The sequence below is a fragment of the Osmerus mordax genome, chromosome 2 (assembly GCF_038355195.1).
Source record: "Osmerus mordax isolate fOsmMor3 chromosome 2, fOsmMor3.pri, whole genome shotgun sequence".
In the NCBI taxonomy this organism is placed as follows: domain Eukaryota; kingdom Metazoa; phylum Chordata; class Actinopteri; order Osmeriformes; family Osmeridae; genus Osmerus; species Osmerus mordax.
Genome location: NC_090051.1, coordinates 737,492 through 763,670, shown reverse-complemented (window position 1 = coordinate 763,670; position 26,179 = coordinate 737,492). Strand labels below are relative to the sequence as shown.

Here is a 26,179-nt window from a genome sequence, read left to right as displayed (position 1 = left end):
ATCTAAATGTAAGCAAACAAAGAATATCGTGTATGTGGGTTCAACCACAATTAACTCACCCTAATGATTCCACTTGCCTACTTGACCTTGTTTATAGCTCATTCATGACTGTTCCTTTCATTCAAGGTACAGCTCCTGCTGTGAAGCTCAGTAATGTTCTCTCTACAGAGGCCATCATAACAGGGCTACCATGCCAATCCCACAGAGAGCTAGAAGGATTCTCCTCCCAGAAAGGCCTCTGCCTGCCCACAGTAAAGCGCTGTTCCTGGATGGGTTGTTATTTAGATAGCTTCCGTCTCCTCTCTTCAATTAATTCTGTCTTTGACTCCAGAGGGGTTTTTCATGCTAGGGAGGGAGTGAGTGGGCGAGCTTAAGGCAAAGAGAGCAGGAGGACCGTCTTTGAAAGCAGAGCGTTCTGGGGGATGAGCGGTCTGCCTGCCATGTTGGGTTTCCTGTGTGCGAGTCACGCTGGCTCTGGCCTTCCTCCCATCATCCCTCATCCTCTCTTTCATCCGGGCCACTCTGCCCCCATCCACCTGCAAGCACAGCCAAGCGCCTTTCCCTGCTCTGCTCTCCCTCTCATCTCTCCCCCCCTCTCATCTCTCTGTCTCTCTCTTTCACTCTATCTCTCTCAACTGGCTCTCCCCTTTATCTCTCTTTATCTCTCTTTCTCACTATCCATCTCTCTTTTCCACTCTCTCCATCTCATCTCTCCCTGTCTCAAATATAGTATTTCATACACACACACACGAGACACACTCCCCCCCCCCCCTCTTTGATTGGGAATAACTCATTGTGCCAACAGCCGTGCCTTAGGACTCCTCATAATGACTCTGTTAGTTTGTGCATTAGAGGAATTTGAGTGTTCAGATGGAAGCAGGGGCATGTCTGAATTTAACACTAATGGAGTTTCAATATGACTGATTAAGGATGTGCTGTCATGAGATCAGTAGGTGCTGTCATGAGATCAGGAGGTGCTGTTATGGGATCAGGAGGTGCTGTTATGAGATCAGGAGGTGCTGTTATGGGATCAGGAGGTGCTGTTATGAGATCAGGAGGTGCTGTTATGGGATCAGGAGGTGCTGTTATGAGATCAGGAGGTGCTGTTATGGGATCAGGAGGTGCTGTTATGAGATCAGGAGGTGCTGTTATGAGATCAGGAGGTGCTGTTATGAGATCAGGAGGTGCTGTCATGAAATCAGGAGGTGCTGTTATGAGAGAAAGATTGATATAATACAAATGTGTTAAGCTCTCATTTAATACATTTAAATCAGATTGAAGTAAGCTGTTTTTCTTCTTGGGATGAGCCTGTAAAAAAAACCTGAACAAAAGTCTTCCTCTCAGCAGAGGTGGAAGTGGACTGATTCCTCCTCCTAACCCACCAACTGCGCAGATGATGGATTTGTATCCAGTGACCTGAGGAGGTGCTGTTAGCTGTTATCCAGTGACCTGAGGAGGTGCTGTTAGCTGTTATCCAGTGACCTGAGGAGGTGCTGTTAGCTGTTATCCAGTGACCTGAGGATGTGCTGTTAGCTGTTATCCAGTGACCTGAGGATGTGCTGTTAGCTGTTATCCAGTGACCTGAGGAGGTGCTGTTAGCTGTTATCCAGTGACCTGAGGATGTGCTGTTAGCTGTTATCCAGTGAGCTGAGGAGCTGCTGTTAGCTGTTATCCAGTGACCTGAGGAGGTGCTGTTAGCTGTTATCCAGTGAGCTGAGGAGCTGCTGTTAGCTGTTATCCAGTGAGCTGAGGAGCTGCTGTTAGCTGTTATCCAGTGACCTGAGGAGGTGCTGTTAGCTGTTATCCAGTGACCTGAGGATGTGCTGTTAGCTGTTATCCAGTGACCTGAGGATGTGCTGTTAGCTTTTATCCAGTGACCTGAGGAGGTGCTGTTAGCTGTTATCCAGTGAGCTGAGGAGCTGCTGTTAGCTGTTATCCAGTGAGCTGAGGAGCTGCTGTTAGCTGTTATCCAGTGAGCTGAGGAGCTGCTGTTAGCTGTTATCCAGCGAGCTGCACATCATTTAGCAGCAGCCTGTTTCAGTGATTGGCTCACAGTTTTACAGAGAAGAAACGCAGGGGTAAAATGTGTGTTCCACTGACGTTCTGCTGCTGGGAGAACCTTCGTTATGGTAGCATCCTCTTCTGAACACAACAGGAATCAGAGGACGTAGTCTTATGTACAGTTAGTAGTATCAAATCTGATTCATGCTGCAGACACTTTTACACTGAGCTCAGCAGACGATCCTGGATCAGAAGTGCAGAGTTCTATCAGTGTTCCTGAGGCCAGAGTCAGTCTGTGTTGACCATGCACAGTAACCACAGTAACCAGGGAGTCAGGTGGCTGAGCGGTTAGGGAGTCGGGCTCGTAATCTGAAGGTTACCGGTTCGATTCCCGGCTGTGCGAATGACGTTGTGTCCTTGGGCAAGGCACTTCACCCTACTTGCCTCGGGGGGAATGTCCCTGTACTTACTGTAAGTCGTTATGGATAAGAGCGTCTGCTAAATGACTAAATTTAACCACAGTAACCACGTCTCATCTGTCCTCAGTGTCATGTCTTAGATGCTGTCAAAGGAAATTGGAGGATGTTGATGATGCTGTCGATGAAGAGGAGCATGTTTAGCGCTGTGGTAGGCCACAGCACGTGGCGCTGAGGAGTGTGCTGGATGTGACTCTGGTTTGGACCCCCAGGTGAACCTAGTGAAACAGCAGCAGGACAGCATCATGGAGAAGCTGAGCTCAGAGTGCCGTGCTGTGGAGGACCAGGTTGCTTCCCTGCATCTGCAGGTGTGTCATCTTCTCCCAGTCTGCCCACACACTTACACTTACATTTGACATTTGATTCATTTAGCAGACGCTTTTACAGTATCCAGCCTGGCGTAAAAATGGTTAATAATATGCTTCTCTAGGGCTGTCCTCGTCCTTATCAAGGTCTGACTTCACATTTCTTTAGATCGGCTCGATCACTTCTCATAGGTCACTTCTCCTAGGCCCATGTGGCAGGGTTCATCATGTCAAATCTCACTGGCTCACTTTGAGTGGTGTCCCAAACTAAACCAAGGGGATTCGTGAAGGTGAAGTCGTAACTTTGTTCGTTCCCTCAGTAAGTCTCCTGTCCCTCCCCATGCCAGGAGTGTGTGAGCAGGCCTGCAGGCAGCCAGCCAGGCAGCCAGCCAGGCAGCCAGCCAGGCAGCCAGCCAGGCAGCCAGCCAGGCAGCCAGCCAGGCAGCCAGCCAGGCAGCCAGCCAGGCAGCCAGCCAGGCAGCCAGCCAGGCAGCCAGCCAGGCAGCCAGCCAGGCAGCCAGCCAGGCAGCCAGCCAGGCAGCCAGCCAGGCAGCCTGCCAGGCAGCCTGGCTGAGCTGGGTCTGGTCCCTGAGGAGGTGCTGGGTGCAGACGACCTCTGCCCTGAGCTGAGAGACTCCCTGGTCCATGCCTTCCTCGCCCTGGGGGAGAGGTACCGCTGCAGGCTGCAGGCTGTGCAGGACAGGCTCCAGGGACTGGACAGGTACTGTGGGGACAGGTACTGTGGGGACAGGTACTGTGGGGACAGGTACTGTGGGGACAGGTACTGTGGGGACAGGTACTGTGGGGACAGGTACTGTGGGGACAGGTACTGTGGGGACAGGTACTGTGGGGACAGGTACTGTGGGGACAGGTACTGACACTTCCCACATATCCCCCTGGGTGCTTCCCATGCTTTGCTATACTTAAGTGTGGCTATAGTTGTAGATATTTGTGTAGTTTATGTTCCTGTAGAGTGGAGGCTGGAGAAGCTTGAGCCTAAAGCTTGCTTCACACTACTTACTTTATGCAAATACAATTGTTTTTTGTTTTCCATCTGTTTTGGAACACTGACCGAATAAAGCTTGTACTGCAGACCGAAACAGAATCTGTTCAGACAGACACTCTGAGCTGCTGTGGCTATTGTAGTTGTCATAGTAACGAGACCCTGCATGGGTATTGTTTGTCGAGAAGTGATGGCATCAAACAAAACTAGATTGTGTAGAGATGGATGAAGAAAGTGCTTGGCATCAAACTAAATGGATTTGATCATTCAGACACAACTGGCCCAGCAAGAAACCGGATGTCTGATTCTGAACCATCCGATGCATATGGAGGTAGCCACTCTTAAGACAGACAGATCAGAGAGTGAGTGAAAGATGGAGAGAGAAAGACAGACAGAGATGGAGAGAGATAGATGGGGAGAGGGAGAGGAAGAGAAAACAGGGATGGAAAGAGAGAGAGAGAAAGATAGGTGGAGAGAGGGAGAGGGATGGAGAGAGAGGGATGGAGAGACAGAGGGATGGAGCGAGGGACAGAGAGGGAGGGAGGGAACTAGCAGGTTAGATAGCTGTAAGACTCCAGTACAGCTCTAACTCACCATGGGGTTGATTACATCAGTGTTCCTGCTCAACTGATCTCTTGATGTTCATCTCCATTGATGTTGAACACTGCTAATATTAGGCCTTCCCTCCTAATAGCTACATACAGTATATTATACAGTATTTATAGTAGTATACAGTATATATACTGTAGTGTAAGCTGACATGGTCTGGAATGAGCTATGCTGACTGGCAGGAGACAGGTGAACCTGTATGATGTTGTGTCTAGCTGTGCTGTGCTGTGCTGCAGGTGAACCTGTATGATGTTGTGCACTGCTGCAGGTTTGGAGGCTGGAGTGCTGAGGAACACATGCTGTTCCAGGTGACTGTGGAGCAGTATCCTGCAGACCTGCCCAGACGTAGAGCTCTCTACATGGACATGCTGCACAGAGTCCTCCCCCACCGCTCCACACACCAGCTGGTCAGTGCACTCTGGAAACCTGTGTGTCCAGTGTTTACGTTCTGGATGTATATTGGACACACACACACCTACACACACACACCTACACACACACACACACACACACACATCCTAACCCCAGCAGAGCAGCATATCAGACAGAGCCACTGGATCCAGTAGTACAATGATGTGCTCGATGAGTTGCGCAATGTGCCATGTCATCTTCCGTCATGGGCGGCACTAGGGAGGGGCTAGCAGGTGCTTCAGCACCCCCAAGAAAGACAAAAGCACCCCGATAGCACCCCCTAAAATATTGCTCATTTATTAATAGTATTCAGGCCCGGAGTGGCCATCGGGAGAATCGGGAGAATTCCCGCTCTGCCGCTCATAAATTGTGCCAGCAGATCGCCTGCTTTGTCTTTGTCTTTTCACACACCGAATAAAACGATTTGTGTTAAGTTTGTTACTGTGTGACTGATAAGTAAGCTAATAGGCTACACTAGGTTTTAATCTAAATAAACGCATGATCAGACTGTGCATTAAAAAGTGCCGTTTTCAGTTGTCGCGCATGCTCTCTTTCTCAAACACAGGTGCGTGTACCAAGACAACCCTAAACCATCATTTATTGTTGTGGAGGGAGTTTGCAAGATTAAGATGATGTCAAAATAATAAAATGGATGGGAAAAGGTCCTAAATTTGGGTTAAGCCCCGAATGTTAAACGTATGCCTCGGCCTCTGGTGGGGATGGGCTGGTTTTGGACATTACACTCGCGGGATGAAAATGGGTCCAACTCTGGCCCTGATAGTATTTATAAAATATATATAATATATATATAATTGCGCAGCTCCCCCTATCAATGATCTAGCACCCCCTCAGCACCTGCATGAAAAATTATCTGGCGCCGCCACTGTCTTCCGTGGACATCCCTCTCTCTCTCTCCCTCTCTCTCTCTCTCCCTCCCTCCCCCCCTCCCTCCTTCCGTCACCATGACAACCGCCGTGTGGCTCTTGCATGCCTCCAGCTCCCAGACTGCGAGCCCTGTCCTCTGTTCCAGCTGGGTGCCACTCAGCTGCGTTTACCAGCCCCGTCCTGCTGCACTGTGCTGCACTGTGTTGCACAGTGCTGCACTGTGTTGCACTGTACTGTACTGTGTTGCACTTTGTTGCAGTGTGCTGCACTGTGCTGCACTGTGCTGCACTGTGCTGCACTGTGTTGCACTGTGCTGCACTGTGTTGCACTGTGTTGCACTGTGCTGCACTGTGTTGCAGTGTGCTGCACTGTGCTGCATTGTGTTGCACTGTGTTTCACTGTGCTGCACTGTACTGCACTGTGTTGCACTGTGTTGCACTGTGCTGCACTGTGCTGCACTGTGTTGCACTGTCCTGCACTGTACTGCACTGTGCTGCACTGTGTTGCACTGTCCTGCACTGTACTGCACTGTGCTGCACTGTGTTGCACTGTCCTGCACTGTACTGCACTGTGCTGCACTGTGTTGCACTGTCCTGCACTGTACTGCACTGTGCTGCACTGTGCTGCACTGTGCTGCACGGTGCTGCACTGTGTTGTACTGTACTGCACTGTGCTGCACTGTGTTGCACTGTGCTGCACTGTTTTGCAACGCTCAGAATGCAGAGCTGGGGGAGTGGGGAGGCTCATTCAAGTATTAATCATAATTACAATGGCTGAATGATTTTTTGCTAATCCATTTGTATAAAACATAATTAACAAAACCCCATCGTAAAACACTAAATGGCTTTTTTTTATTTTGACCAAAGTTATTTTAGCCATTATTATGTTCTGTATTCGTCATTAAATGGCCGGGTGAGACAGCTCATGTTTGTGTTTGTCCTCCACCGTGAGGTGTCAGTACCATGTGGGGAGCCTACTGTCGTGACGGGGAGTGACAGGTGAACCCAAATGCAGCACTCAGATGCTGATGTGATATGAACCAGGTGCAGACACAGAGGGTGATGATGGTGAGGTCCGTAGATTACTGATGGAATTAGGTAGCTGTTGATGTCTGTGGTACACAGGGGCAGAGGCGGATTAGTAATTTTCAAGGCAAGACAACGACCAACTACCGTCAAAGTAGCAACGTTGAACTGGCGATGAGTCTGTGGGAAGCCAGGGTAGAAGAACTGTGCGGGTAATGATGTATGGGTAACAGGTGCGTCTGGTTGGGAGGTGAACTGAAGGATGTGGACCCGAGTATTGGGGTATGTGACCTGGAACAGACTCAGAATCAGAATGGGATTTATTCGCCGTGAAAGTTTGCACAGACAAGGAATTTGCTTTGGCAGGAAGGTGCATACCATAAACATATAGGGACCTAAAATGTAAGGGTACATAAACTAGCAGTACTAAGTGGAATTATAATTAAATAAAATATACAATAAAAGGAGTCAGTTGGCTGAGCGGTGAGGGAGTCGGGCTAGTAATCTGAAGGTTGCCAGTTCGATTCCCGGTCATGCCAACTGACGTTGTGTCCTTGGGCAAGGCACTTCACCCTACTTGCCTCGGGGGAATGTCCCTGTACTTACTGTAAGTCGCTCTGGATAAGAGCGTCTGCTGAATGACTAAATGTAATGTAAATGTAAAATAAAATATAACTTGCCGTAATTTGTAAAAATACAAATATTACAAAAAATACAAATGTACAAGATACAACTGGACAGACACACCCAAAACCAGGACTGGACAAGACAGAGCATAACAGTAGCTGTGTGTGTGTGTACATGTGTGTGTGTGTACGTGTGTGCACATCAGCATGTGTGTGTGGACATGTGTGTGTGTATGTGTGTTGCGTTTGAACAGAATTTCACACACACACATACAGTATGTGACCATTGTGAAACCTAATTGTGAACATGGGAATTATACTAATCACATGCCTGATCGAGAATGTGGAGCCAGTATGCTGTAAGTTCCCAGTGTGGTGGTGGGGAGCCAGGCCAGGGGGAGGTTACTGAGCGAGGGTTAGCAGGGGTCTGTTGGGGAGCCAGGCCAGAGGGAGGTTACTGAGCGAGGGTTAGCAGGGGTCTGTTGGGGAGCCAGGCCAGAGGGAGGTTACTGAGCGAGGGTTAGCAGGGGTCTGTTGGGGAGCCAGGCCAGAGGGAGGTTACTGAGCGAGGGTTAGCAGGGGTCTGTTGGGGAGCCAGGCCAGAGGGAGGTTACTGAGCGAGGGTTAGCAGGGGTCTGTTGGGGAGCCAGGCCAGGGGAAGGTTACTGAGCGAGGGTTAGCAGGGGTCTGTTGGGGAGCCAGGCCAGAGGGAGGTTACTGAGCGAGGGTTAGCAGGGGTCTGTTGGGGAGCCAGGCCAGAGGGAGGTTACTGAGCGAGGGTTAGCAGGGGTCTGTTGGGGAGCCAGGCCAGGGGAAGGTTACTGAGCGAGGGTTAGCAGGGGTCTGTTGGGGAGCCAGGCCAGAGGGAGGTTACTGAGCGAGGGTTAGCAGGGGTCTGTTGGGGAGCCAGGCCAGAGGGAGGTTACTGAGCGAGGGTTAGCAGGGGTCTGTTGGGGAGCCAGGCCAGAGGGAGGTTACTGAGCGAGGGTTAGCAGGGGTCTGTTGGGCTTTTTATCCCATTCCATCAGCCTGGAATCCCTTTAGGGAGGAGGATTTACATGTAGAGCTGTTGTCAGCCATAACATGGACACACATCCAAATGATTTCACAACTGCCACTGGAATTCCCATTTCATAACCAGGCAATGAGAATAAGATAGAATTCTCCAAACACTTCCTTCATTTAGAGTTACTACATTATGTTCCACCTGTGGAGTGTTGGAGCAGCTCACCACCTCCCAGAGATCTGTGGCACACACAGAGAGACCACACACAGAGAGAGAGAGACCACACACACACACAGAGACCACACACACAGAGAGATAGACCACACACACAGAGAGAGAGACCACACACACACACAGAGAGAGAGAGACCACACACACACACAGAGAGACCACACACAGAGAGAGACCACACACACAGAGAGAGAGACCACACACACACAGAGAGACCACACACACAGAGAGAGAGACCACACACACACACAGAGAGAGAGAGAGACCACACACACACACAGAGAGACCACACAGAGAGAGAGAGAGACCACACACACACACACAGAGAGACCACACACACAGAGAGAGAGACCACACACACAGAGAGAGAGACCACACACACACACACACAGAGACCACACACACAGAGAGAGAGACCACACACACACACAGAGAGACCACACACAGAGAGAGAGAGACCACACACACACACAGAGACCACACACACAGAGAGAGAGACCACACATACAGAGGGGGAGACCACACACACACACACACACAGACAACACACACACACAGAGAGACCACACACACACAGAGAGACCACCCACACAGAGGGAGAGACCACACACACACACACAGACCACACACACACACAGAGAGACCACACACACAGAGAGACCACACACACACACACAGAGACCACACACACACACACACACAGAGACCACACACAGAGAGAGACCACACGGAGAGAGAGAGACCACACACACACACACAGAGAGACCACACACCACTCCTCCCATGTGTCTGTCCATCTATCTCAGGGCACGGAGAGTGAGATATATGGAGAGTGAGATATATGGAGAGTGCAATAGATGGAGAGTGAGATAGATGGGGAGTGAGATAGATGGAGAGTGAGATAGATGGAGAGTGGGATAGATGGAGAGTGAGATAGGGGCGAGTGGGATAGGGGAGAGTGAGATATGGGAGAGTGAGATAGATGGAGAGTGAGATATGGGAGAGTGAGATATGGGAGAGTGAGATATGGCAGATTGATGAGAGTGAGATATGAGAGAGTGAGATTGGGGAGAGTGAGATAGATGGGGAGTGACATAGGGGACAGTGACATGGGGAGAAAAGGAGAGAGAGACAAGTAGACAGAGATATAGGACTTGAAAGAAGAAGTAGAAAGCGCCAGCTCTTTGGAGCAGAGCATTAGTAAACAGAACGTTCCGGACTGCCCCTGACACTGCATGTCGTCCATTGGCAGATCTGTCAGCTCGCTCACTTTCAATAAAGCCAGTCAGCCGCCTGATGTCATCCCACCGTCACTTAGCCTTTATGAAGCTTCCGTTGGCTCCCGTCGCCATCGTCACAGCGAGGCAGCCGAGTGCAGCTGGCTGGTCAGGCTGCCTGGCACAGTGATGAATGTCTCCAGACAGGCCTCACACACCACCCCAGGTTCTCCTCAGGACAGCAGCCATCCGGGACAGGAGGTTCTCCTCAGGACAGCAGCCGTCCGGGATAGGAGGTTCTCCTCAGGACAGCAGCCGTCCGGGACAGGAGGTTCTCCTCAGGACAGCAGCCGTCCAGGATAGGAGGTTCTCCTCACACTGCAGATAAAAACTCCCTTACAACTCCAGATGTTGCAGTTCTTTGTTGCCACCAGTGTTTTGGAATTTAGTCATTGAATCCATGAGAAGAGTCTCCCTTTTTCAGTATGCAGGGGGTGACTTACAAATCTGGTCCAGCATAATTCAAATTCAGTGTTGATCCCACCCTGATCTCTGTAAGCGGTGTTTGAGCTTCTTAACTACCTAACTTGTTTTCTGCTGTTTGTTGTTGTGTTTATATCCATGCTAAGCTCCTCTGTGGATCAGATAAGCTCACATTCACACAGCACAGTATTACCTGTATTAGGGAGAGAATCACTGTCAAAATCCAAAAGGATTGGAAAAGCTCAGAAATGTTGTTCCTTGCAAATTAAAATGTAGTAAAAAAAAATGCTATGATGTTGTACATGTTCCACATCTTACTGGCTCAGCACCACAGCAAGAGATGATGTTTATGCTTTAGTACTCCAACCTGTGTGTGTGCATTCAGTTAGTACTCCAACACATCATTTGTATGTGCATGTCTATGGGGCATGTCATTACAGAATGAACATGAGCGGAGCTGGGATTGGCAGAGATTCACCCAGGCCCAGCTGTTAGCCTTGGCCCAGGGCTGGCACCGAGACCGGGCAGAGCTGCTGGCCAAGGCCCTGGTCACCATGGAGGAGGCCCGGCAGGAACGCCAGGAGCATCTGAACCTGCAGAGAGACCGCCAGAACCAGCTGGACATCTGCTCCAGACTCCGGGACAAGGTAAGAAGAAGCTAGGAGGTAGAGAAGGAGGGATGTAGAGGAGTAGGATGATGAGGTGAGTCTTCCGAGGTGAGTCAGATCTTAGTCTTGCTGTTCCTGTTGCATTGTGGCACATTGGTACAGTGCCTTCCTCTGCCGCCTCACAGGGAGAAGGTTCTGGGTTTGAATACCCCCTGGGCTTTGTCCTCCTCCTGCTCTCCTGTCTGTTCTCCCTGGCCTGTCTGTGTGCCTGTTCTCCCAGGCCTGTCTGTGTGCCTGTTCTCCCAGACCTGTCTGTGTGCCTGTTCTCCCAGGCCTGTCTGTGTGCCTGTTCCTCCAGGCCTGTCTATGTGCCTGTTCTCCAGACCTGTCTGTGTGCCTGTTCTCCCAGGCCTGTCTGTGTGCCTGTTCTCCCAGGCCTGTCTGTGTGCCTGTTCTCCCAGACCTGTCTGTGTGCCTGTTCCCCCAGGCCTGTCTGTGTGCCTGTTCTCCAGACCTGTCTGTGTGCCTGTTCCCCCAGGCCTGTCTGTGTGCCTGTTCTCCCAGGCCTGTCTGTGTGCCTGTTCTCCCAGACCTGTCTGTGTGCCTGTTCTCCCAGGCCTGTCTGTGTGCCTGTTCCTCCAGGCCTGTCTATGTGCCTGTTCTCCAGACCTGTCTGTGTGCCTGTTCTCCCAGGCCTGTCTGTGTGCCTGTTCTCCCAGGCCTGTCTGTGTGCCTGTTCCCCCAGGCCTGTCTATGTGCCTGTTCTCCCAGGCCTGTCTGTGTGCCTGTTCTCCAGACCTGTCTGTGTGCCTGTTCTCCCAGGCCTGTCTGTGTGCCTGTTCTCCCAGGCCTGTCTATGTGCCTGTTCTCCCTGTGCTGACAGGGGGTTCCTCTGCAAAAGAACCCCAATATAAAAACAGAGCAGATTTCTCCCCTGCCTCTTGCACACTTGCACTTGGCACGCGGTTGGTGTTGGCATGGCTGAACGTTGCTTTGGCCTGCCCTTGGAAGAAGGACAGCATGATAGTAAAAAGCAAAAAAATGATTATTCCCATGGACACACCAGCACGTGTGTGTGTGTGTGTGAGAGACACACTGTGTGACAAACGTTTCTTCCATATTGTCCACTTCCTTACAATACCTGCTAAAGATACCTGCTAAAGACGACACTCATTCACTTATGAAACTGGACATGTTGGAATAAGTCAAGCCTAGGTGAAACAGAGATTCCACTAGAAATGTTCCCATAATAGCTGTGTTTGACTGCAGAACAAGAGGTTACAGACTTAAATCCCCCTGTAAGGGTCTACAATATTACTGTAAAGTAAGGTAGGCCTACGTTGTCAGATGAAACAGCAAGTTAGGTCTACTGTCTGACCTCTGTGTGGCCCTCCAGTGTACTGTTAGTCTGTCTGACCTCTGTGTGGCCCTCCAGTGTACTGTTAGTCTGTCTGACCTCTGTGTGGCCCTCCAGTGTACTGTTAGTCTGTCTGACCTCTGTGTGGCCCTCCAGTGTACTGTTAGTCTGTCTGACCTCTGTGTGGCCCTCCAGTGTACTGTTAGTCTGTCTGACCTCTGTGTGGCCCTCCAGTGTACTGTTAGTCTGTCTGACCTCTGTGTGGCCCTCCAGTGTACTGTTAGTCTGTCTGACCTCTGTGTGGCCCTCCAGTGTACTGTTAGTCTGTCTGACCTCTGTATGGCCCTCCAGTGTACTGTTAGTCTGTCTGACCTCTGTGTGGCCCTCCAGTGTACTGTTAGTCTGTCTGACCTCTGTGTGGCCCTCCAGTGTACTGTTAGTCTGTCTGACCTCTGTGTGGCCCTCCAGTGTACTGTTAGTCTGTCTGACCTCTGTGTGGCCCTCCAGTGTACTGTTAGTCTGTCTGACCTCTGTGTGGCCCTCCAGTGTACTGTTAGTCTGTCTGACCTCTGTGTGGCCCTCCAGTGTACTGTTAGTGTCTGCAGTAGAAACTGCTAACTCATCCTCACCCTCCCTGCCTGTTTAGCCTGCTAGCTTCACTCGGTTTACAATTCCACACGGGACAAACAGTGAACGTTAACAAGCTAATAAGGACAGCGCTGTTTGGTTCACACAACAAACACCATGTCGCTGTCTCCCTGGGTCTGTTTGGTTCACACAACAAACACCATGGAAGTGTCCACCCTCCCTATCTCATGCAGAATAAAGTCGTAATTAGCTTTCCTGTGGTGGTGAGTGGGGAAACAAGCAGCGTTCTGAGATCTGCAGCGTTCTTGAACAGCGTGGGTGTGGTGAGGGGGAGGGGGGGATGCTGGATAGGGACACTGGTGACCTGGCGACTGGGCTGGCTGGTGTGTGACGATGTGCGTGTGTGCATGTGTGTGTGTTTGCACATGCGTGAGGGTAGTGCGTGTGTGTATGTGTAGGCTTTTGTAAAACGGAATTGTTGAACCTTAGCAGTTTGGTATGTTGGTTATGTTGTGAGCTAGCGCTGTGTCTCCAGTCTTCGATCACCATTCTCCCCCTGGTATTGTATCCCACCTTTGTAAGCTGTGTTGCGGTAGTGGCTTGTTCATGGACGTGGCTTGACTAAACTGCAGCTATGTTGTCAGAGCCCGAGGCCCCCCATCGGCCTCCAGCCCCTCCATAGTCTCCTCTGGGTCATCCTGGGAGGGGGGGTCAGGTCTGGCGTTGGGCTAGTGCAGGGATCATTAATACTGAACCCTGCTGTAGCTGGTCTTGGTAGCTACTGTGGTTGTGGACTAAGGCTCGCACTAACAGGTCCCATGTATGTGTTTAATATGTGTGTGTATTTCTGTTGGAAGCAGAATAACTGCAGTCAGAGTGCACACATACACACCCACAAACACACACAGTCACACACACTCACACACTCACACAGTCCCACACATCCACACAGTGTTTGTATTATCTCATCTTCCCCCTCTCCCCTCACCCCACCTCTCCTCCCCTCACCCCCTTCCCCCCTCCCCTCACCCCACCTCTCCTCTCCTCCCCTCACCCCCTCCCCCCCTCCCCTCACCCCACCTCTCCTCCCCTCACCCCCTCCCCCCCTCCCCGGAGCACACAGATGCTACAGAGAGCAGGAAGAGGAGGGAGCTGGCATGAGGGCTAAATGAAATCACTTACTGTACATCTGAGCAGGGAGGACAGTCATGAGCGTCTAGCTGTTGTTATGAAGCTACAGGCTGCACAGTTGGGGGTTGGTTGCTCAATCTTGAATTAAGAGTCAAACTCGTCAGCGACAATGAATCTTATTCCTACATGACTGAAGTTGGCAATAGATGTGGTTGGCAAGGACCGACCTATAGTCCAACTCATCTGATCTGTCAGACTTACCATGAAAACTCTGCAGTGTTGTCATGGCAGCTGAAGCTGTGATAAAGTAGTGAACCCTCATTAGACTTACGCATCATTAATTGTGTAATTGGCTTAGCTTTATTGTTTTCAGACCAGTTTTCTATCACATTCCATGGCTAAGTAAAGACATTGCCATGGCGACATGGAAATCATCTCTGTGTGGAGACTCTGGTTCTGCTCACAGACAGTGTTCAGGTTAGTCTGGGGGGCAGCAGTGTTCAGGTTAGTCTGGGGGGGCAGCAGTGTTCAGGTTAGTCTGGGGGGGGGCAGCAGTGTTCAGGTTAGTCTGGGGGGGCAGCAGTGTTCAGGTTAGTCTGGGGGGCAGCAGTGTTCAGGTTAGTCTGGGGGGGGCAGCAGTGTTCAGGTTAGTCTGGGGGGGGCAGCAGTGTTCAGGTTAGTCGGGGGGGGCAGCAGTGTTCAGGTTAGTCTGGGGGGCAGCAGTGTTCAGGTTAGTCTGGGGGGCAGCAGTGTTCAGGTTAGTCTGGGGGGCAGCAGTGTTCAGGTTAGTCTGAGGGGCAGCAGTGTTCAGGTTAGTCTGGGGGGGCAGCAGTGTTCAGGTTAGTCTGGGGGGGCAGCAGTGTTCAGGTTAGTCTGGGGGGGCAGCAGTGTTCAGGTTAGTCGGGGGGGGCAGCAGTGTTCAGGTTAGTCTGGGGGGGCAGCAGTGTTCAGGTTAGTCTGGGGGGGGCAGCAGTGTTCAGGTTAGTCTGGGGGGCAGCAGTGTTCAGGTTAGTCTGGGGGGGGCAGCAGTGTTCAGGTTAGTCTGGGGGGGGCAGCAGTGTTCAGGTTAGTCTGGGGGGCAGCAGTGTTCAGGTTAGTCTGGGGGGCAGCAGTGTTCAGGTTAGTCTGAGGGGCAGCAGTGTTCAGGTTAGTCTGGGGGGGCAGCAGTGTTCAGGTTAGTCTGGGGGGGCAGCAGTGTTCAGGTTAGTCGGGGGGGGCAGCAGTGTTCAGGTTAGTCTGGGGGGGCAGCAGTGTTCAGGTTAGTCTGGGGGGGGGCAGCAGTGTTCAGGTTAGTCTGGGGGGGGCAGCAGTGTTCAGGTTAGTCTGGGGGGCAGCAGTGTTCAGGTTAGTCTGGGGGGGCAGCAGTGTTCAGGTTAGTCTGGGGGGGCAGCAGTGTTCAGGTTAGTCTGGGGGGTGCAGCAGTGTTCAGGTTAGTCTGGGGGGGCAGCAGTGTTCAGGTTAGTCTGAGGGGGCAGCAGTGTTCAGGTTAGTCTGGGGGGCAGCAGTGTTCAGGTTAGTCTGGGGGGGGCAGCAGTGTTCAGGTTAGTCTGGGGGGGCAGCAGTGTTCAGGTTAGTCTGGGGGGCAGCAGTGTTCAGGTTAGTCTGGGGGGCAGCAGTGTTCAGGTTAGTCTGGGGGGGGCAGCAGTGTTCAGGTTAGTCTGGGGGGGCAGCAGTGTTCAGGTTAGTCTGGGGGGGGCAGCAGTGTTCAGGTTAGTCTGGGGGGGCAGCAGTGTTCAGGTTAGTCTTGGGGGCAGCAGTGTTCAGGTTAGTCTGGGGGGCAGCAGTGTTCAGGTTAGTCTGGGGGGGCAGCAGTGTTCAGGTTAGCACTAGTAGCCACAGGGAGTCAGGTGGCTGAGCGGTAAGGGCAAGGCACTTCACCCTACTTGCCTCGGGGGAATGTCCCTGTACTTACTGTAAGTCGCTCTGGATAAGAGCGTCTGCTAAATGACTAAATGTAAATGTAATGTAAATGTAGTTGAGGGCCCATGCACACCTAAACACAGACGCACACACATGGGAAGAGCCTCAGCTCCTCACCCTAGGTTCATTCCAGGAACACATCTTATCTGGGCCAGGGTGGAGCTTGATGGATGGTGCAATTATGTGTGCTAGTTATCCTGAGTTTGAGAACCCCAGATTTTTTCTGGTGTGATTTTTCTCCTCCAGTGGGTTACGCAACATCTATGCGAGGTGTGTTTTTAAGGTTGAGAAATAGTAGGTCTATAATCGAAATGACTATTGATCAAATGAGGTGTACAGTTGATTTGAGAGTGTGTGTTTGGGAATGTTGTTTGATCTATGGAGCAGCCCTCCCTGTCGCTTGTCTTTGTTGATACTCGTTCATACCAGCAGCAGAATGCTCCCATGAACGCAGTAACGAAAGCCGTCACCTGTGTTTATCGTCTTCAGGATCGCTGTTACCTTGAGAAGCGAAGGACTAGCAAGTCGTCTCCTGACGCTGGACTTCTCCTTGGTTACATGGTCACCCCGTTATGACCAGGTTAGAGCTAGCTGTCCCGCTGTTAATCACACTGAACTTTTGAAACCAGTTTAATCAAATGTGAAAATTGCTAATGATCATTATATGGCCTCACATGGTGGTTATGTTGAACGCTAGAAAGTAGATTAAAGTTTCAGGTTTATTTGTCATTTTGTAAAAGTAGGCCCACAGGCAGGGCTTAATTTGAGCCGAATACGTTGGATCCTGAACCTTTATTATTGGATCCTGCACCTCCTGTGTCACTAAGAAAAATGGTTCGCCTAAATGAAAAAAAATGTTTACACAATGTTTGTGTAGTGTCCAATGTTGTTACCTGTCTTGTTATTCTTTATTCCCCATTGAAGTTCCACAAAAATCTTGTGTTGCATTTTCGATGCGTAAAACAGGGGGAGGCACTACAAGTGACACTTGCGCTTGTGTTGGTTGAGTCGGCCTACTCTGAGGGTCAGGATCCTGTCTCTAATTGCTCCCCTACAAAACAGAGCTGTCAGGGGTTGGTTCCTCCAGGGCAGATGGCTGGGGCGAGGGCTGGTGATAGAGTGATAGAGAGTGTTAATGCTGGGTTTTCCTGCGGCTGTCCCCACGCTGCCTGCTGACGGCTCTGGGGACCTGCCCGCCTGCTTGGAATGCTACTCTTCATTACCAGCCTGCCACAGGGAGCCCTGCACACATGCAGCCTGCCACAGGGAGCTCTGCACACATGCAGCCTGCCACAGGGAGCCCTGCACACATGCAGCCTGCCACAGGGAGCTCTGCACACATGCAGCCTGCCACAGGGAGCTCTGCACACATGCAGCCTGCCACAGGGAGCCCTGCACACATGCAGCCTGCCACAGGGAGCTCTGCACACATGCAGCCTGTCACTCAGCCCTCAACAACTACTACAGTGTGTGTGTGTGTGTGTTCATCTGTGTGTGTGTGTTCATCTGTGTTTGTGTGTGTGTTCATCTGTGTTTGTGTGTGTGTTCATCTGTGTGTGTGTGTGTGTGTGTGTGTAGCTGCAGCAGTGGCATGCTCAGCAGGAAGAGGTTGCCAGGTTGGAGGCAGACGTAACCAGCAGACGTCAGGAAGAAGAGGAGGAGCGACTGAGGAAGAGCCAGGAGAGAGACTCCGCCCTGAGGACACGGCAGAAGCACAAGGTGACACCCTCTCCTGTCACCTGCCCCCTGTTACCACCCACACCCTCTCCTGCCCCCTGTCACCTGCCCCCTGTTACCACCCACACCCTCTCCTGCCTCCTGTCACCTGCCCCCTGTTACCACCCACACCCTCTCCTGTCACCTGTCACCTTCCCCCTGTTACCACCCACACCCTCTCCTGCCCCCTGTCACCTGCCCCCTGTTACCACCCACACCCTCTCCTGTCACCTGTCACCTGCCCCCTGTTACAACCCACACCCTCTCCTGCCCCCTGTCTCCTGCCCCCTGTCTCCTGCCCCCTGTCTCCTGCCCCCTGCCTCCTGCCCCCTGTCACCTGCCCCCGTGTCACCTGCCCCGTGTCACCTGCCCCGTGTCTCCTGCCCCCTGTCACCTGCCCCCTGTCACCTGCCCCCTGTCACCTGCCCCCTGTCACCTGACCCCTGTCTCCTGCCCCCGTGTCATCTGCCCCCTGTCTCCTGCCCCCTGTCTCCTGCCCCCTGTCTCCTGCCCCCTGTCACCTGCCCCCTGTCTCCTGCCCCCGTGTCACCTGCCCCCTGTCACCTGCCCCCTGTCTCCTGCCCCCTGTCTCCTGCCCCCGTGTCACCTGCCCCCTGTCACCTGCCCCCTGTTACCTGCCCCCTGTTACCTGCCCCCTCTCACCACCCACAGCCTCTCAGCCTCCAGTATATGTGTCTCCTGTTCTTCTAAACACAAAGAATCAGGAAGTGTTTCTGTTCATCTGTGTGTGTGTGTGTTCTCTGTCCGCTGGATTCAAGTGTTGTCAAGTGTTAGCATGTTGAAATGAATGCAGCAGAGTTTGTTAGGGTCAGTGTTGCAGGAATAGGTATGTCACCTGCTGGATTGTGTGTGTGTATGTGTGTGTTGTGTGTGTGGTGTGTGTGTGTGGTGTGTGTGTGTGTACAGAGCGAGGGAGGAAGGTGTGTGTTCTCATCTGCTTGTCAAGCTGCTTATTTCTGGACCCCCTTAATGATGTTAGTGTGTGTGTGTGTGTGTGGTCCTGTCTTATAGACTCCCTCCTGTGGGGAGTGCCAAGGGACCACAGAGAATCTTGAGGGAGAACCTCTGATTAATGACGGTGTTTAGGCTGAAATGGATTACATATACTTCTGTAGAATCCTCTGGCAGACAATGAAATATCATCTCATTCATTATGTGTACTGCTATTGGATTTCTACCCCATCATAATCGATAGGACATGAAGATGTCAATGTTTCTCTGCTTTGTGGAGAACTTTCTGTGTAGGAGCAGTTGTTGATGTTGTTGCTGTTGTGAGTGTGTCAGGTGCGGCAGTTCTACACAGCACAGCAGAGGCAGAGGGAGGCGCAGGAGTGGAGAGACCAGCAGAGGCTGGAGGAGCTGAGGAGAGCCATGGCAGAGCAGGCCAGGAGAGATAAGGAGAGGTGAGACCGTGTCCACAGGGAGCCTGGAGGCTGACTGCCTCAAGGACACCAGAGGAAAGGCGCTCTCGCTGACAGGCCTTCATCAGTTTGCTCCAGCAGGATGGATAACCATCCTAACATCTCCCTTCACTCTGCTCATGTCAAGTATCCTGCAGTTTGTCCCATCACTATTGATATCTGTGTAGTGTCACTCTGATATCAGGGCAGAGGAGGTGGAGGGGAGAGGAGGTGGAGGGCTGGGAGGAGAGGAGGTGGAGGGGAGAGGAGGTGGAGGGGAGAGGGGAGAGGAGGTGGAGGGGAGAGAAGGTGGAGGGGAGAGGAGGTGGAGGGGAGAGGGGAGAGGAGGAGGGGAGAGGGGAGAGAAGGTGGAAGGGAGAGGGGGAGAGAAGGTGGAGGGGAGAGGAGGTGGAGGGGAGAGGAGGTGGAGAGGAGGTGTAGGGGAGAGGAGGTGGAGGGGAGAGAAGGTGGAGGGGAGAGGGGAGAGGAGGTGGAGGGGAGAGGGGCTGCAGGGAGAGGATATAGTGAGGTGCTGCTGCTCTGGCAGCTTCAGAAAGCTGTCCCCTCTGCCCCAGGGCATGCTGGGCCAGGAGAGATAGGTGGAGAAGAGGGGGGCTGCGAGGCCTGATGTCTTTGCCCACTCACTCTCTCTCCCTCTCTCTCTCTTCCTTTCTATCTCTCTCTTACCCCCTCTTCCACCCTCAACCACTCTCCCTTCCCCATTCTTCCATTCTTTCTCTCTTTCACTCCCCCCCCCCCCCCCCCCCCCCCCCCCCAGGGTGCAGTTTCGGGCGTCTGTTCTCCAGCAGCGCAGGGAGGAGGGGGAGGTGCGAGCACTGGAGCGTTTGAAAGAGGAGGAACACAGACAGAATCGTCTGGAAGCTCTTAGAAATCAGGTAGGACCCCCGCAGCGCTGCTGATTAGATCTGCCGTTTAAACGGCCACACCAGGGATGACGTGACAGGGTTGAACTCAGCACAGGAGGCAATGCTGCCACCTGTTGGTGAGATGTGAGAGTGCAGTGCGATAAGGATGTGATGTGTTTTTACAGTTTTTCACAATTGTTTACACACGTTTTCTGAATATTTGGCTCATTTTCTCAAAACTTGAAACAAAAAAACACAAACAAAAAGCTCTACAGCTTTAGTGTGTAGACAACGTGAGTCAGCCTCCTCTGGCACCCAGGTGGCGGTGGTGGCGGAGGGGGACCCAGCGAGGATGATGGGAGATACAGCCGCTTGGAGTAACCGTCAGCAGGGAGGAGAACAGGAGAAGTTTGTTCTTCATAAACCTCTTTATGATCTGCACACATACACAGATACACAGGTGAGACTGACCTTCTCATGCACCATCTCTCCCCCTCTCTCTCCCTCTCCTCCTCTCTCCTCCGCTCTCCTCCCCTCTCACTCTCTCTCCCCCTCTCTCCCCCTCTCCTCCCCTCTCACTCTCTCCCCCCCTCTATCCCCCTCTCCTCCTCTCTCCTCCCCTCTCCTCCCCTCACTCTCTCTCCCCCTCTCTCCCCCTCTCCTCCCCTCTCACTCTCTCTCCCCCCTCTCCTCCCCCCTCACTCTCTCTCCCCCTCTCTCCCCCTCTCCTCCCCTCTCACTCTCTCTCCCCCCTCTCCTCCCCTCTCACTCTCTCTCCCCCTCTCTCCTCCTCTCTCCTCCGCTCTCCTCCCCTCTCACTCTCTCTCCCCCTCTCTCCCTCTCTCCTCCCCTCTCACTCTCTCCCCCCCTCTCTCCCCCTCTCCTCCCCTGTCACTCTCTATCCCCCCTCTCCTCCCCTCTCACTCTCTCTCCCCCTCTCTCCCCCTCTCCTCCCCTCTCCTCCCCTCTCCTCCCCTCTCACTCTCTCTCCCCCCCTCTCCCCTCCTCTCCCCCTCTCCTCCCTTCTGTCTCTCTCTCCCCCCCTTTCTCCCCCTCTCCTCCCCTCTCACTCTCTCCCCTCCCCTCTCCTCCCCTTTCATTCTCTCTCCCCCTCTCTCCCCCTCTCCTCCCCTTCTCCTCTCTTCCCCCTCTCCTCCCCTCTCACTCTCTCCCCTCCCCTCTCCTCCCCTTTCATTCTCTCTCCCCCTCTCTCCCCCTCTCCTCCCCTTCTCCTCTCTTCCCCCTCTCCTCCCCTCTCACTCTCTCTCCCCCTCTCTCCCCCTCTCTCCCCCTCTCCTCCCCTTCTCCTCTCTTCCCCCTCTCCTCCCCTATCCCCCGTTCCCCCTTAACTCTTCCTCTGAGGTATGTTGATGAAGCTGACTGTGGTTGTGATAAAACTTAGTGTGGTTAATCATATCAGTCAGGATATGCACCACAACAATGTTTGACTAAGGTAAACATTCCCCTCATACAGACAGGACTTTAATCAGCCCCTCCTTCCTTCCGCCCCTCCCCCTCTTCAAGGCCCCCAATGAGTCAACAGCACAGGCCCACATCAGTACAGTATCGCTCACATCGCTCACACACTTTGGTTTTGTTATGGTCGATTGAGTAACAGGGTTGCGATCTAATGATCCTGTACTTCAATACCAAACCCTAAGAGATCAGTAACTGACCTTGGAAACAGGTGTGGGAAACAGACGACAGAAGATGTGTGGAAAGATAACCTGGCTTATCTGTGTCAGTGTTTTAGAAGCAGACCCGTGCACAGTGTGTTCACTTCCAGCCCGACACGTTTGTCTTCCAGATTGTGTCTGACCCCAGGGTGCGCATCGAGCAGGCTCTTCGACAGGCTGGGCTCCACAACACGCCGTACGCCCGGCAGGTTTTCTCAGGCCTCAAACCGCTCAGGCCGCCGAGACGGGACACCGAGTCCACAGGCTTCAGGTCCTGAACAACCTGTCCTTGGCACCAGTTCAATCTGAACTGCCAACCAGTGGCAATAAGCCCATAAATGGCGATATATGTTGTTTAAGATGTATGAATATTATTTGAGTGATTACAGAAAACAAGGAGATATGTTTTCTACTTCATGTAAAAAGTCTCACTGGTTCCCTGTAACAAACACTCAAAACTAGAAATACATGTTACCTCGCTCCTTTAGCCCACACGTTTAGAAAAAACCAAGACAGTGGACTTTTCATTTCACATACTGTATCATCTGTGGGAAGCTGAATAAAAACTAATGATTGAAAGTGTGTCTGTCTGTATCTCCTACAGACTCATCTGTGTTTGTCTGCACTGTTTAGTCTGTCTTGTGTTTGCTTTTGTCATCTTCAGGGAAGTTTGAACTGCAAGTAAATATTTTGACAGAGTTGATGTGACAATCTGACAGGCTGTTGAACCCTTCATCTCCATGTAACTTCCCACTTAGCCCTACATCCATGCAAACATGCCGTGATCTGCTGTTACATATGACAGCAAAGTTCAGCCCTCAAGCAGTAACTTCTGAAAAAAAGACTTTCCAGAAAATCCCATTCTTCTCCCTTGCAGTGCATTCTGGATCTGAGAATGTGTGATGAAGTCAGAGTTGTGTCTCTCGCTTCTAAATGTGGTCAGACTACTACTGGCTCAGACTCTCATTTCAGCTCAAAAGGTTATTTTAAATGAAATTTAGGAGTGTTTTATTTTCAAAACTTTTATTCACTTCCAAAGTGGCACAAGTAGCAAAGTAACAAAGCGATATACAACAGCATACACATTTACTCACAGATAACAAAAGTAAAAATACCTTTTATCAATAACAGAACTTCCAACTAAGTCAACATTTGTAAAACCCACATATTTTCTAAAGAAGCTTCAAATTCTCTTTAAATAAGTGTTATATATTCACATGACTATTTACAAGTCCACATCAAGGTTTGGGGCTGTAGGCGTCTGGGGTGTGAGGATCTTAAAGGTTTGGTGCTGTACATTTACATTTACATTTAGTCATTTAGCAGACGCTCTTATCCAGAGCGACTTACAGTAAGTACAGGGACATTCTCCCCGAGGCAAGTAGGGTGAAGTGCCTTGCCCAAGGACACAACGTCATTTTTTGGCACGGCCGGGAAATCGAAATGGCAACCTTCAGATTACTAGCCCGCTTCCCTCACAGCTCAGCCACCTGACTGCTGTAGGCGTCTGGGGTGTGAGGATCTTAAAGGTTTGGGGCTGTAGGCGTCTGGGGTGTGAGGATCTTAAAGGTTTGGGGCTGTAGGCGTCTGGGGTGTGAGGATCTTAAAGGTTTGGGGCTGTAGGCGTCTGGGGTGTGAGGATCTTAAAGGTTTGGGGCTGTAGGCGTCTGGGGTGTGAGGATCTTAAAGGTTTGGGGCTGTAGGCGTCTGGGGTGTGAGGATCTTAAAGGTTTGGGGCTGTAGGCGTCTGGGGTGTGAGGATCTTAAAGGTTTGGGGCTGTAGGCGTCTGGGGTGTGAGGATCTTAAAGGTTTGGGGCTGTAGGCGTCTGGGGTGTGAGGATCTTAAAGGTTTGGGGCTGTAGGCGTCTGGGGTGTGAGGATCTTAAAGGTTTGGGGCTGTAGGCGTCTGGGGTGTGAGGATCTTAAAGGTTTGGGGCTGTAGGCGTCTGGGGTGTGAGGATCTTAAAGGTTTGGGGCTGTAGGCGTCTGGGGTGTGAGGATCTTAAAGGTTTGGGGCTGTAGGCGTCTGGGGTGTGAGGATCTTAAAGGTTTGGGGCTGTAGGCGTCTGGGGTGTGAGGATCTTAAAGGATGTATCCCAGGCGCTTCTTGATGAAGTGTGAGACGAGAGTCTGAGGTCTCTGCTGGTACTCCAGCAGGACATGGTGAGGCGTGGAGATCTGGTCTCCATCAAAGCGGTTCAGCAGAGTCACACAGACCACAGCAGCTGGAAGGAGGACAGCACGTGTTACACCAACGCCCAACAAACAACATGTGGTGCTGCTTTCTCACATGTTTGAGTTGATGTTCTTGTTCTTATCTCCCCCCCCCCCCACCGCCTCCAAGCTGAGAGGAGTGTTATGTTATTTCTTATGAAACAGCAGCTGACCTTTGATGCCACAGACTCTGCACATGGCTGCGAACACGGTGGACTCCATCTCTATGTTCCTGACCCCGGCCTCGTGGGCGGTCTGCAGGTACTCCTGCTTCTCCTCGGGGGAGAAGGAACAGAGCGCCCCGTCCAGCCTGCCCTGACCTGGGGAGCACACACACACACACCACGACACACACACACACACACAGCATGACACACACACACGCAGCACGACACACACACACACGCAGCACGACACACACACACGCAGCACGACACACACACACGCAGCACGACACACACACACGCAGCACGACACACACACACGCAGCACGACACACACACACACGCAGCACGACACACACACACGCAGCAGGACACAGCCTGGGCTTAGCGCAAGAGCAACAACAACAAACTAACTTCCCTCCCTGAAGCCAAAACTGAACTACAATTGGCAAGATCCTAAGGAACACAAGAGTTTAGGTCCCTGGCAGAAGGCCATAGTCATGTACTGTCACCCAACCACCTCCACTACACTTATTCTAACTCGTAGGCTTGCTAGGTGCTCCAGGCATCTGAACATGTCCATACCTTCATAGAAGTCATCCGTGCATAGGGTGTTGCCTCTGACCGTGGGCAGGTCGTCGAGCTCAGAGGAGTAGGCCAGGAGCTCGCTGGCCACACCCTCATCCAGCACCGTGCTCCTGGTGATCACCTTCCCCAGGACCACCTGCTCAAACTGGGGCTGGAAGGAGTGGTCCACGGCCTTGTCTGTGATCACCACCGTCCCTGGAGCCACGCCTGCAGGGACCACATGGCCAGGGCTGACAACACGGCAAGAACTTTCGACATCCCTTGTTAGGCATGTTGGCCAGATCCTGCCAGACTGCTTTTAGACGGCTTCCTACTAAGCGCATTGGTTGACATTGGCAGTAGTTGCTAGTTAACTTCCTACTAGGTGTTCTGCTGGTATAGGTGGCCAGGTGTGACTGCGAGGCAGGTGTGGCTGTGAGGCAGGTGTGACTGAGGCAGGTGTGACTGTGAGGCAGGTGTGACTGCGAGGCAGGTGTGACTGCGAGGCAGGTGTGGCTGCGAGGCAGGTGTGACTGTGAGGCAGGTGTGACTGCGATGCAGGTGTGGCTGCGATCCAGGTGTGGCTGCGAGGCAGGTGTGGCTGCGAGGCAGGTGTGGCTTTGAGGCAGGTGTGACTCGAAGCAGGAGTAGCGGCCTGTACTCACCGATGCCTCCAGACGTGCCGATCCTGAAGAGGACGAGGTCGCGGCAACGCGCGTGGTGCAGGAGCTTGATGAGCTCGTGGAGCATGATGGAGATGGAGGGGACTCCCATGCCATGCTGCAGGGGCACAAAACACCTCGCTTAGATGGTACTCATTTTACAGGAGCCTCTTAAAGACAGGATGTGATCGTTAGAATACGTCCCAATTAGCTACACTTACACTGATAGAGAGCACCGGCCCCACTTTGTACATGGAGTAGCGATCAGTTCCCTCACAGATATCAATGATGTCATCAGTGCTTCCAGGCAGAGACAACTCGTTGTGGATGAACTGGGCGAAGGCCTTCATGCGGTTGGCACTGCCACCGACACACACAAACTGCACAGGGGGAAGACAGACAGATTCAGAGGTCATCGAGTTCATACTCTTCTGTTATCGAGGACAGCCACGTGTTGCTGTGGAGCTCCACCAACCTTGATGTCTCCAAACATCTCAGGCAGGTTGTGTGTCTTGGTCCCCAGGCTGAAGTGGTAGAGGATGTCCTCCTCCATGGTGTCCAAGTGGGGGTTCTTCACGTGAACCTGTGTCTGTCTGGGTCCAGACACAGTAACACTGGCAGCATTACACACTGGTGACAGGTGGCACAGCCAGGTGCAGGGCAGGATGGCTCACACACAAGGCAGTGTTGAAATAAAAACATCCGCAGTTCTTCAAATACTAGACAAAATACTCACTCGATGTATTCAGAAGGGTCCGTCCCCATACGGAGTAGAATAGGTGCCATGGTTGTAGTTCTTTCTATACTAAAATACATATGGAAAAAATTTATATAACCACTATCAACAAATCCAAGTATGAAATAGCCACAATTTATAACAACCACAAATACAATACATACTTAAAGTACATACTGCAATTATGGAAGTTCTGAATCCTAAAACTTGATTGTTTTTCTCAGTGATGTGCAGCTTCAGTCTGTCCTGTCTTGCTGCTGAGGTGAGTAAGAGT

At 52.0% G+C, this 26,179-nt stretch overlaps 2 protein-coding genes across 3 annotated transcripts in view; one reads left to right on the top strand and one right to left on the bottom strand.

Moving 5' to 3' along the window:
- The window catches only part of LOC136959387 (coiled-coil domain-containing protein 148-like), a 28,914-nt gene extending 7,075 nt beyond the window's left edge, over window positions 1-21,839 (top strand). Inside the window, exons 6-14 of the mRNA XM_067253710.1 lie at window positions 2,690-2,785; window positions 3,268-3,503; window positions 4,663-4,801; window positions 10,719-10,925; window positions 17,461-17,601; window positions 18,904-19,022; window positions 19,798-19,915; window positions 20,205-20,345; window positions 21,693-21,839. Coding sequence (XP_067109811.1) covers window positions 2,690-2,785; window positions 3,268-3,503; window positions 4,663-4,801; window positions 10,719-10,925; window positions 17,461-17,601; window positions 18,904-19,022; window positions 19,798-19,915; window positions 20,205-20,345; window positions 21,693-21,839 — 1,344 coding nt within the window. The remainder of the gene's footprint in view (window positions 1-2,689; window positions 2,786-3,267; window positions 3,504-4,662; window positions 4,802-10,718; window positions 10,926-17,460; window positions 17,602-18,903; window positions 19,023-19,797; window positions 19,916-20,204; window positions 20,346-21,692) is intronic.
- A 1,075-nt stretch (window positions 21,840-22,914) lies between these two features.
- upp2 (uridine phosphorylase 2) lies at window positions 22,915-26,135 on the bottom strand. Of its 2 annotated transcripts, none has more exons than XM_067261079.1 (8): window positions 26,083-26,135; window positions 25,906-25,974; window positions 25,645-25,762; window positions 25,391-25,549; window positions 25,173-25,287; window positions 24,526-24,735; window positions 23,950-24,096; window positions 22,915-23,787 (listed from the first exon to the last, which is right to left on the bottom strand). In XM_067261079.1, the coding sequence occupies exons 2-8, from the start codon at window positions 25,953-25,955 to the stop codon at window positions 23,645-23,647; spliced, it is 942 nt and encodes a 313-aa protein (XP_067117180.1). In that variant the 5' UTR covers window positions 25,956-25,974; window positions 26,083-26,135; the 3' UTR covers window positions 22,915-23,644. The 2 variants fall into 2 exon arrangements, with proteins under 2 accessions (XP_067117180.1, XP_067117179.1); XM_067261078.1 differs by having other exon boundaries at window positions 26,070-26,117.
- Window positions 26,136-26,179: the final 44 nt, after the last annotated feature.